Raw genomic sequence first — 12,736 nt, 5'->3', positions numbered from 1 at the left:
CCCTCCTCATGTTCTAATGTAATGCAGGGCTGTCTTACGATTCCCCTTCCTCCCCCTCCTGCCGCTCTGCAACGATGTCCCACCTCCTCCTCGTTATGGCAAGCAGCCACATAGCGATGTCCCACCTCCTCTGGTACAGTGATCCAATGATAGGAATCACTGTGCCGTGTGTCATAGGAGGCGGGACATCATCATCACAGCGGGACATCAGTATCATGAGGTGAGTGAAGTATTTCATTGAATACACCGGTATTGTGTGATAATAATTTGTTATGCAGAGCAAATTTTTACAATGGCTACTGTATATTTAATGGGCACAGGCAGGCTGTATATGTTATTCAATGGGCAATGGCATTATTGGTATCTATTTTTATTTTTGAAATTTATCGGTAGCTGCTGCATTTCCCACCCTAGGCTTATACTCGAGTCAATAACTTTTCCAGTTTTTTTGTGGTAAAATTAGGTACCTCGGCTTATATTCGGGTCGGCCTATACTCGAGTATATACGGTATCCTCAATTAAATACAATAGTTTTTTTTCCTCAGCTTTTTAAAAGTAACTGGATATCCCATATATATTCACAGATAAGCCTATCCACTGATAAGCAGCCCCTTGATTTTTTTAACTAATCTCACTTATTTGTATTTGTGAACCACACATGTGAAGTAATTAATTGCTATAACAATTAAGGTAAAACAGATATTAACTTGTATCATAATGTTAAATTGTGATGTTTAAACAACTTAAAATTACTTGATAAGTTGATATACGGTCCTAAACTCCTGGATTGCAGCCTATTCGCAACCAGGCCACATGAGCAGTGGGCCGGCTAGTGTGCACACATGTGTGCAGTTCAACTTGAAAAAGTCAAGCTGCGTGCACATGCAAGTGCGTGCTGGTCCGCTGCTTGCACAAGTTGAGCTGCGCACATGCATGTGCGCTGGCCTGCCACTCATGTGGCCTGATACCCCTCTCCCCTTCTCCCCGCTGGGCCGCCAAGCCGCAAACATTCGGGACCGCTGCTAAAATGTAATTCTGTAGTTTTATCAATATTTCATTGCCTCATAGGTTTGTTTCATGATCAAATTCAGACACACACCAAAACCCTCCATCACAAGCCGCTTTTTGCAAAGATAGAAAGAAATGAACTAAGAAATTCTACAATCTGCATTTTAAATAGACTTAATTGAAAGTAAAAGAGCACAAATGCTCTTGGCAAGCACCCATTTTCATCTTAAGCACACACAAAAAGAAGTTTTCCAAGTGGTTATATATGGTACATTTCTCACACAATTCACATAATGATTAATCATCATCATCTCACACAAATCACAATTATTATGCCCAGATTTTTCTTACCTCCATTCTACAGGAACAGGCAGGAGGTTCATTGAAATGAACAGTTGAGTTGGGGAAAGATAAGGAAATTGTCAGCACAATTTGAATTGTACTAAAAAAATCTATTAATATATTTATGGATACAAATAAGTTTGAAAGTACTTGACCACATTTTCCTTTTAGTTAGTAGCTGTCAGAAAACATACACTGCAAACACAGTCCAAAAGGATAATTTGATAAAATAGCCACAAAAAACAAATGAGGCTCCACTGGAGCAGAAATGCAGAAAATTAATTATTCTAGTGGTTAAAGCTGGAAGAGAGCAAAATATGATAATGGGGAGGAAATATTTAGAGGCTTTTTGAAGTATGGCATACATGAACAACTACCACATGGTTAAGATTTGCATGGAGGAATGGATTTCATTAAAGTGTCCCCAGTGTGGTAAGGCTGCAAATCACCATTCCATCATCTTTTATGAGAGTGTCACATTAAAAAGAAATCAGACTAAGTTCATCATGATTTTCCATCCTCAAAGAGTTATGTACATGGGTCCTGGTGAATAAAGAACATTTTGGAGTTCTGTTTTCATTGGAGACCAACATACTACCAACATAAATATTATACTCCAAATGATGAAAGCTCACTGAACTATTTCCGCCTGGCCATTAGGGGATATTAATATAACACTTCATCACCCTTCTTTGCTTCCTTCCTTCCTCTGGATGAATTTACAAAGTGGTTTTTAGGACAGTGTAATGAAGATGGCAGCAAATATGTAGGTAGCAGAAGTTCTGCCAATATCTGAAATATATTGTAAGGGGATCTCCCCGTGGAGATCCGCACCCTCACCACCGCCCAGGCCTTCCGCACGGCCCTTAAGATCTGGCTATCCCGTCAGGCCTGGGGATAAAAATCTTAGTTCGTCCCCTCCCGAATGATGAATGAATGTTGTGCTCTATTTTTTTAATATTATGTACTGTCTTATGCTTTTTGTCTTTGTACCCCCTTTCCCGTGTTTTTGTAAGCCGCCCTGAGTCCCCTCAGGGAAAAGGGCGGCCTATAAATTATAATAAATCTACAAATCTAAATCTACAAATCTAAATTCTTTAAATTGTGTTTATCCTGGAGGAAATTACAAGGAAGTTAAAGCCTCTCACATTGTGTGCTTTTCACATTCTGTGAGGTTCCTGAATACGATTAAAATCCTAGGCTAGAGTTAAATATTTATTTAATCCTTCAAGAGAAGCTTTTTTCCCCCCTGATGCATACCTGAAACATTAATTGTTGCTGCAGCTTTTGCAGTGCCGTAAGTCTCACTGTGCTTGTTAGTGGCTATACAGGTGAATAAACCTGGCCGAGTGACATAAACCTGCAGCCGGGAATCAATCATTCTGTTTTCTACTGTTTCTACAATGGATCCAGCTGACACCTAAAGTAAAAAAAGAGAAATTGAGAAACTGAGAATGTCATCTCCTGCATAGTCCTGGAGATAAAACATTAAGCAGTTCATCTTGTAGACCAAATCATTCTGGACATCCTCGACCTATGACCACAATTGAGCCCAAATGTTTTGTTGCTAAGTGAGACAGTTGTTAAGGGAAAATTACCCTGTTTTCTTGCCACTATGGTTAAGTGAATCACCACAGTTGTTAAATTAATAACATGGTTGTTAAGTGAACCTGGCTTTCCCCTTTGACTTTAGGGTTTAGGGTTTTATTAACACTTATAGGCCGCCCTTTTCCCTGGGGGGACTCAGGGCGGCTTACATAAAATCAAGGGAAGGGATATACAAACAATAACACATACAAAACATAGAGTAAAATAATAAGCAACATTCATTCATCATTCGGGTGGGGGCAATTATCTTTGTCCCCAGGCCTGACGGGCTAGCCAGGTCTTAAGGGCTGTGCGGAAGGTCTGGACGGAGGTGAGGGTACGAATCTCCACGGGGAGATCGTTCCAAAGGGTCGGAGCTACTACTGAGAAGGCTCTCCTCCTTGTAGTTGCCAGTCGGCACTGACTGGCAGATGGAACTCGGAGGAGGCCTAGTCTATGAGATCTAATTGGTCGCAGGGAGGTAATTGGCAGAAGGCGGTCTCTCAAGTACGCAGACCCACTACCATGAAGGGATTTATGGGTGACAAGTAGCACCTTGAAGCGCACCCGGAGATCAACAGGTAGCCAGCGCAGCTCGCGGAGGATAGGTGTTATGTGGGTGAACCGAGGTGCACCCACAATCACTCGCGCGGCTGCGTTCTGGACTAGCTGAAGTCGCCGGATGCTCTTCAAGGGCAGCCCCATGTAGAGCACATTGCAGTATTCCAGCCTAGAGGTCACAAGGGCCCGAGTGACTGTTGTGAGAGCCTCCCGATTCAGGTAGGGTCGCAACTGGCGCACCCGGCGAACCTGGGCAAATGCCCCCCTAGTCACAGCCGTCAAATGATGGTCGAAAGTCAGCTGTGGGTCCAGGAGGACTCCCAAGTTGCGAACCCTCTCTGAGGGGTGGTAGAATTTGACCCCCCCGCCTGAGCGATGGAGCACTGATCGAATTGTTGGGAGGAAAGCACAACAGCCACTCGGTCTTCTCCGGGTTGAGTACAAGCTTGTTAGCCCTCATCCAGTCCATAACGGCCTCGAGGCCCCGGTTCATCACGTCCACCGCTTCATTGAGTTGGCACGGGGCGGACAGATACAACTGGGTATCGTCCGCATATTGATGGTATCTTATCCCGTGCCTTCGAATGATCTCACCCAGCGGTTTCATGTAGATGTTGAATAGTAGGGGGGATAAGACCGAACCCTGCGGCACCCCATATGTTAGGGGGCTAGGGGTCGATCTCTGCCCCCCCACTAACACCGACTGCGACCTGTCCGAGAGGTAGGAGGAGAACCACCGTAACACAGTGCCTCCCACTCCCACCTCCCGCAGTCGTCGCAGAAGGATACCATGGTTGATGGTATCGAAAGCCGCCGAGAGGTCGAGGAGAACTAGGATGGAGGGATGGCCTCCATCTCTGGCTCTCCAGAGATCATCGGTCAATGCGACCAAAGCGGTTTCTGTGCTGTAACCGGGTCTGAAGCCTGACTGGAAGGGGTCGAGATAACTTGCTTCCTCCAAGGACCGCTGAAGCTGGAAGGCCACCACCTTCTCAACAACCTTCCCAACAAAAGGGAGGTTGGAGACTGGACGGTAGTTGTTAAGGACAGCTGGATCCAAAGATGGCTTCTTCAGGAGGGGTCTCACCACCGCCGCTTTTAGCGCGGCGGGGAAGTGCCCCTCCCGAAGAGAGGCGGTAACAACCGCCTGGATCCAGCCTCGTGTCACCTCACTGCTGTTGACAACCAGCCATGAGGGACACGGGTCCAGTACACAGGTGGAGGCACTTACAGCCCTCATGGCCTTGTCCACATCCCCAGGGGCAACATCCTGAAACTCAACCCAGAGGTGGTCTACCTCATCCTCTTGTGCCTCGGCTGGAACTGCGGGGATGGAGTCCAAATCCGACCGAAACCGAGCAATTTTGTCCGCTAAGAACTGGACTTAGTCCTCAGCTCTACCCTGCAAGGGTTCCCCCGTATCCCTCCTATTTAGGAGGGAGCGGGTTATCCTAAACAGGGCAGCTGGGCGGGACTCAGCGGACGCAACCAAGGTGGCAATGTGGGATCTTTTCGCTGCCCTAAGTGCCCTGACTTTGCTTGTCAGAAGGTCGCAAAAGGTGATCACATGACCCCAGGACACTGCAACCATCATAAATGTGAGTCAGTTCCCCAAGCATTTGAATTTTGATCACGTGACCAAGGGGATGCTTCAACAGTCATAAATGTGAAAAAATTGTCATAAGTCATTTTTTCAGTGCCATTGTAATTGTGAACAGTCATTAAATGAACTGTTGTAAGTCAATGAGTTCCATTAACAAGAGTTCCATTAAGAAATTATTTCAACAGCTGAAGGATTCATAAGGCAGTTTCTATGAATATTCAATCAGAATTATTTTTGAGTAGATTCATGGAGACTGATAAGTGTGCATTGTTTCAGCCTGAATGTAATTAAAGTAAAGCAAAATGGCCCATTTGCAATACAATTAAAGCATATATACTCATTGATGATAGAATAGGAATCACAATTATGTATCTGTTTATTTTATGAAACCTATGTCCCAACACATTGGTCTTTCAAGTTTAAAACAGCTTAACTGTCATGGTTCTGTAAAACCTTTATTTGATGATACAATGTCTTGACATGTTTAGCAAATTGTATAGGAAATCCAGGGCAATCACAATAAAAACTAACCTAGGAAAGAAGCAATCTAGAACTAAGGAGAAAATTTCTAACAGTGAGAACAATTAACCAGTGGAACAAATTGTCTTCGGAAATTGTGGATGCACCAACATTGGAGGCTTTTGAGAAAAGAATGGACAGCCATCTATCAGAAATAGCATAGGTCTCCTGCGAGAGCAGGGGATTGGACTAGATGACCTTCAAGGTCCCTTCCAACTCTGTTATTGTTTCTGTTATTTTGGTAACTTTCAACAAATTCCAATGCTCTAGCACTTTTTTCAAATCCAATAGAAAAAAAAAGAATAGTTGTAGATTGTTTTTTTATCATATCAACCTCACTCCAAAATGATTACTCACTCCAAAATGATTAAGCAGTGAGACCAGTAGTGGGTTACGACTGGTACTCCCCGGTACGGGTGTACTGGTGCCTGCCAGAAGCACCAGGTACCGTTCCGGTACAGTGCTCCGGAGGGCCCATCCGCACGCATGCACGCACGCATGCACTCCTTACCAGTATTTGAGTTTTTTTGGTCTTTTGCAGATGCACACGGAGCATACGGTGTCTGCGCGACACTCCGCCGTGCAGCTGGAGCGTTGTGGAGGCGTTGTGGGTGGTAAGTACATATCCGTGCACTGCATGTGTTCATGTGGTAGACGCCCGGCCCCATTGCACTGTATCAGTTGCAACGGGATCCGGAACCCACCACTTGTGAGACACAAGTCCTAATCTGGCCTTTAGCATGGAAAGCACTTGGGTGACCCTCAGCCAGTCATGGTCTCTCATCTCCAGGAAGAAAGGAATGAAAAACCATTGTCAAGAAAACTACATAGGCTTTTCCATATAGTCCAGGACTTAAGATTGACTTGAAAGCACACAGACATCCACATACAACCATCACAACTCAAAAGATTTGCCGAATTTCATGTGAGTTTGGTGATCTGGCATGTAATGGTCAAAATCTAATAGGATTTCAGATGAGGACATCATCTCACAAGAAATCCGGAGGGATTGAATAATTAACATACAATTATGTCAAGAATCTGAAATAGTGATTGAACCTTAATATGAAAGCTTAGAACCAAAGAATCTTGGGAAAGGGAATTAATTAATAATTATAAAAGTTGTTGTTTTGGATTTTTATCCTGCATAATGGAACTAAAATTCTCAAAGAAAGAATAACAAGTTGCTTAGCTTCAACCTAACCCTGACAGGATTACAAAAGAGCTAATTTGTCTGAAATTTGTATCTTTTTCTAGATTCAATGGGGCCAAGAGATAATGTTGCTTTTAAGATTAAACATAATGATTTAAACTTAAAATGTTTGCTGGTGTTGAATGTGTAACAAATGAACTAACGCGGAAATATTTTTCCTAAAAAAATACCATTCCCCCAATACTTGACTGAATAAGAATAAAGATGCAAAAGGGCCAGAGGTGGGTTCCTACCAGTTCGCACCTATTCGGTAGAACCGGTTCGTCAAATCTACCGAACCGGTTAGAAGAGGTTCCACCAGTGGACCTAGAAAGCAGGCCACACCTACAGAAGAGGTTCCAAAAAATTTTGAAACCCACCACTGGTCCTTGGATATGATTATTCTACACTATCATGCTCATATTTATAAAACTCAGTGCCTCTGTGAAAGGTAAGGATGACTACTGCGTTTGTGGTGCAATCAGAACATTGCGTGTGTTGAAGTTGTTTTAACGCAAACCAAAGATGCCTTTTAAAAAACAAGTTTACATCATATTCTTATGCATGCCAGTGCTGTGTGTGAGGTAATTTAAGGTGATTCTGACAAGTGTCGTTGGCATCTTCATATCCGGTCACATGGGCGGCAAGCCAGTCCCACAAAGGAGGCCACACCCACAGAGTAGGTTCGAACAATTTTTGAAACCCACCACTGAAAAGGGCCAATAATTTAGCTCTTCCGTTCAGTATTTACTCTGGCTAGTATGAATATCTGGATATACACATATGTACACACATTCCTTTAATTACATATTAGAGTGTTGCAATTCCTGCAGTAATAAGCCTTTCATGCTAAAATTTAAAAGAAAACAAATCAAAAGTTTGTGATTTAAAAAATGTCAATTATGTCATATAAATCCCAAGTCGATTGAGTTGGTTTTTCCATTTCTGCTGAAACATTTCACTTCATTCTGAATAAAATATATACATCGAATATCTTCCTGAAGAAATCATTTTTGGATTTAGAGTGCCAAAATCATTCCTACTAGAATGTAAAAGTAATTTCCTCAAGGCATGAACTCAGTTTTCCTTCAGTTCATCCAGGTGCTGTAATGTCTGAGCTAACGCATCAGATTAAATAATATTCCCAAGAGAAACTGCCTTCCCACATGGAATTAATAGATTTCTCTGCAAAGAGACCATTCATACACTTACAGCTGGGCAAATGTGTGTTTTTATAGTAGGGAGAAAAGGGAGGAAGGAGGGTTTTATTTCAGTAGGCTTTTGAATTCTAGAGCATGTGGGTATGCATCTATTTATCTTTATTGGGGAGTTTTATTGCTGCTGCTGTTGTTATTTTCATAACCTATTGGTTTTTAGATGTAGATATATGAATTTTGTATTGGTTTGCTCATATACATAGCTCAATCCTATCAAATTGATATAGCTGTGCAGGTACTGTAAGCTAAATAAACCAAAATAAACTTGGTTAGCCACAATTAGTTTAAGCATGAGTTACTCAATTAACTCTGTTTTCTGAATTGGCACAACAAGAATAAATATACACTTGCCATACGGGCTTGGTTTACACTAAGTCTATTGGCTTATGCTTCGGATTCTGATTTTTAGCCTGAACTACGTTATTTTTCCAATACTTAAATGTTTATTTTAAAAGTTACATAGAGGTTTTTCAGATCCTACATGAATGTTACAAGCTTTATCAATTAAAAAAACATGCAACCTCATCAAGCTTCATTGCTCAATAAGTTTACTTCAACTCTTTCTATTTTCTCCTCTATAGATTTCGTTTTGGTTTTTTGTATGCAGTAACAAAGGCTGCTTCTAAAAGCTAAAAGGAAGTGCATATGTGTATCTTCCTCTGCTTTGGGTAAAGGCTTTTTATTAGAAGAAATATGAGAATCTGAAGGGTGAGTCATTCTCTGCCTGGACCACACAGCGTAGAAAGCTCTCCTTGCCACGTTCACTGATAGAACTCACAGAGAGTTGGGAAATAATTTAGGGAAGATTGCAAAGTTTCAGTTTATGGAGAATCTTTCCTCAAGTCTTCCTTAGGTAAAGTAACCCCTTGGCACAGCTGATTTCAAAACAGCTTGAAAGGGAGTTAGATATTGCAGCTTGCCATTTGCTTTGTGGAAACTAATAAAAAATGCACAGAGAGCCTTTAGCTCATTATTAATAACGGCATTTTTAACTTTTCTAAGAAGGCAATTTTTCTATTTGAAATCGGAGACTGTCAGCCTGCATTTTCTTATTTGCAGAAATTCCGTGAATCATAGTCAAAGAGCTATTAGAAATCCATGACAAAGATTTATTTGTTTAATTATTATTTGATGATTATTATCTAATAATAATTATATAAGTAATTCAAGGTGTTTGACAGAGTTAGGGGAAAACACTCCACTCTCTCAGAGTTAGCATTCACTGATCGTGCTAAACTATAATGTGATTTGGTTGCTTGTGGCTTCCACAATACCATCCCAGTATTGTGGTTTATACAATAATCCAACTTCAAGTAAACCATAATTTCACAGGAAGACTGGAACAAGTTATTTAGTTGCAGTTACAACTGATTGACCTGGTTCATCCATTATGTGAAATTCATACATTTTCCTGTGGGCAGAGATTAATGTTTTAAATTTACTATCAGTAATAAAAATAAACTGAACTAGGAGATCAAAGAGCAGTGATGGCTAACCTTTTTCTAAAGGTGTGCCAAAATTGTGTGTGCCCACCTACCTGCGCATGCGCGCACAACACACACATACCCCACGGAGGGCCAGGGGAGGCCATTTTCGCCCTCCCCAGGCTTCAGGAAAGCCTTTGGAGCCTAGGGATGGGGAAAAACAGCCCAATGGCCTGACCGGAAGTGCATATCCAAAATACCAACCAAAGTTGCAGAGGAAAGGACTTCCCACTTATAATTCTTTATTTATTTTTAGTTTGCCAAACCTGTGCCCATTTCCTGTCTTCATGTCCATGTTTATACTTATACCTGTTATCTTGTATGTGTTTGACAAACTAAAAATAAATATAAATAAATAAATAAATAAATAAATAAATAAATAAATAAATAAATAAATAAATAAATAATTCTAAGTGGGAACTCCTTTCCTCTGAAACTTTGGTTGGTATTTTGGATATGCAGGGGAGACTGTGATTCTGTTAGCAAACATCAGGGTTTTCCCAAGTTTGCACCCGATGGTACAGAAGTGGTACTTTTTGGGCTACATAATAAATGGCACTCATATATGAGCACCTGAAATAAAAATAAAATATATATTTACATATAAGATTCATGCCATCTGTCTTATGCAGAGGCAAATTTCATCCTTTTTGTTAGCTTAATTATTCTTCAAAAACAGTTGTGTTTAATTTAAATATGGTAAGAGAACCATGTAGGCTAAAATTAACAATTTGTAACATACATATTGATAGAAAAATGTGTAATATTTGGGTTTTGTTCACACACACATGCACGCACAAATGCTTGATCGCTTTTCAATCCTGTAGTTTCTCAGTTTTTCAGTGCCAGAGTAAATGAAAATATGTAGTATACGGCAGGGGTCCCTAGCCCTTGGGCCATAGACCAGCACCGGCCATGGACTGCCAGGAACCAGGCCACCCAAGCAAGTGAAGCCCCATCTGTGCACACATGAGATCCAGACTGAACCTGAAACCACCATCACCTCATCTGTGGAAAAATCAGTCCCTGGTATCCCAAAGGTTGTGGGCTGCTGGTATATTAAGTTTGATGGGCACATTGATAACAGCAAGAATCATGCTGGGATCAAGGAACTACACAGCTTACAAAATAAATAAACTATCCATAGCCAAAACTTAAAAGGACGATACAAAGATTAGAAATTGGAGCACTGAATCTTCAGTCACATATCATACTTCTAGAGGACAACAAACTCATTACTTCATATATAATTAGATTGGCAGTGCTTACACGACCTACTAAAAATAAATAAAGGCATAAAGTAAAGGTAAAGGTTCCTCTCGCACATATGTGCTAGTTGTTCCTGACTCTAGGGAGCAGTGCTCATCTCCATTTCAAAGCTGAAGAGCCAGCGCTGTCCAAAGAAGTCTCTGTGGTCATGTGGCTGGCATGACTAAATGCCAAAGGCACATCGAACGCTGTTACCTTCCCACCAAGGGTGGTTCCTATTTTTCTACTTGCATTTTTACATGCTTTCAAACTGCTAGTTGGCAGAAGTTGGGACAAGTAACGGGAGCTCACTCCGTTACACGCCACTAGGGATTCGAACCACCAAAGTGCTGACCTTTCTGATCAACAAGATCAGCCTCTTAGCCACTGAGCCACCGTGTCCCTACAAATAAAGGCATAGTAAGAGCCAAATCAAAGCCCAACAACATCAGGAAAGGTATCCATTGGCCAAAGGTTCACAGCAATCACAGTCAACCATGGGCAGAGAGGAAGGTAGCATGCAATTGTGCAATTTATGTCAGTCACTTCATGAAACAGAATCAAATAAATCATATCATTTGTGCAATGAAATGGCAGAGGTGATATTATTGTGGCTTGTACTAAGCACCTATGATAGCAGCATTTTCTAAAATGATATAAATTATGATACAATTTCTAGAATTCTGGAGATTGCAGAGGACCTTTAGAATATCAAAAACCCTTTCTCATTGCTATCTGGAGATGCCAAAATATCAGAATCTTGGCCTTTTCCCATATAAAGAATATACCATCCAATATGCCACCCAGCACTGAATTTAGCCAAGGACAACCAAAATTTGCTCCAGCTTTCTCTATGAACTGTGCAACTTGATTAAGTGATGTTAACATTCATTGTCAAAGTGTTATTGTAGTTATCTTAAACACATTTTCTAACACGTATTGGTGCAAGATTCTGTATATGAAAATACAGGAAACCTGTACTGAATAAGCAAAATGGGGGTGCATGACTATATAGTAGAGGTGTTTGCACATAAGAAGTTAGTTATTCAAATCACATTCCAAACTATGAAGTCATATAATCCAGCCACATGAGAATGAATAATGAATTGCATTTCCATATTGCATCTCTGCTTTGCAAGAGCCTCCCACTTTTCTCTGCCAGTTTTACCCTGGTTTCAAAGCTTAACTGAATTTGCTTGAAGAATTAATCATCGGAATTTAGGAACTGCAGTGATACTTACAGCTTTTCCATTTTCAAGCCATGTTATTATAGGAGTTGGAATGCCTGTTGCTACACATTGCAGAGTTACCACAGAGCCAAAGCTGACGTTATAGGATTCAGGAGCCTTCAGAATTCGAGCAAAAACTTAATGGGAAAAAACAAAAACATTAGTAAACCCGAGGTTAACTATTGATGAAATATTTCCAGTTTCCCAAATTCACAAAATAGTTGAAGATGGTGCCAATCCAAAGCACCCAGTAATTTCTCAACTCAAAAAACACCCCACACATTTGGCTAAGCATTCACTGTTGCATTTAGCTTCTTCAAAAGATAAAACAAAAGTATTTCCCATGTTGGTTCTCTATAAAGAGAATTGTATCTACCCCACACTAGAAAGAAAATAATGTTTGATATCACAGAAACCCAAATGCTCTTCTCAAAATCTCTCTTCTGCAAAAGAATTTTACGAATTATAAATGTTTCCATACCCTGATTGGTTGGTTGGTTGGTTGGTTGGTTGGTTGGTTGGTTGGTTGGTTGGTTGGTTGGTTGGTTGGTTGATTGATTGATTGATTGATTGATTGATTTTTCCACCTTCTAAACCACTCATGTTTCTCAAGTTAAGATTGCTTTGAATACTTAGTTTTTTAATACAAGGATACTTAGCCACTATTTATGTCAATCATCCCAGAAAGTCCAATCGTAAACTGAATGATGAGCCCTAATAACAAAAATATTTGCTATATCTGTAGA

The 12,736-nt window shown here is 40.9% G+C and overlaps 1 protein-coding gene across 1 annotated transcript in view; it reads right to left on the bottom strand.

Annotated features, from left to right (window-relative positions):
- MUSK (muscle associated receptor tyrosine kinase) overlaps window positions 1–12,736 on the bottom strand; it is a 47,670-nt gene that overhangs the window by 24,558 nt on the left and 10,376 nt on the right. Inside the window, exons 6-8 of the mRNA XM_032212652.1 lie at window positions 12,003–12,127; window positions 2,611–2,770; window positions 1,360–1,366 (exon numbers count right to left, since the gene is read on the bottom strand). Of these exons, the coding sequence (XP_032068543.1) occupies window positions 1,360–1,366; window positions 2,611–2,770; window positions 12,003–12,127 (292 nt within the window). The remainder of the gene's footprint in view (window positions 1–1,359; window positions 1,367–2,610; window positions 2,771–12,002; window positions 12,128–12,736) is intronic.

This window comes from Thamnophis elegans, chromosome 3 (genome assembly GCF_009769535.1).
Source record: "Thamnophis elegans isolate rThaEle1 chromosome 3, rThaEle1.pri, whole genome shotgun sequence".
Lineage (NCBI taxonomy): Eukaryota > Metazoa > Chordata > Lepidosauria > Squamata > Colubridae > Thamnophis > Thamnophis elegans.
This window is presented reverse-complemented; position numbering and strand designations above follow the sequence as displayed.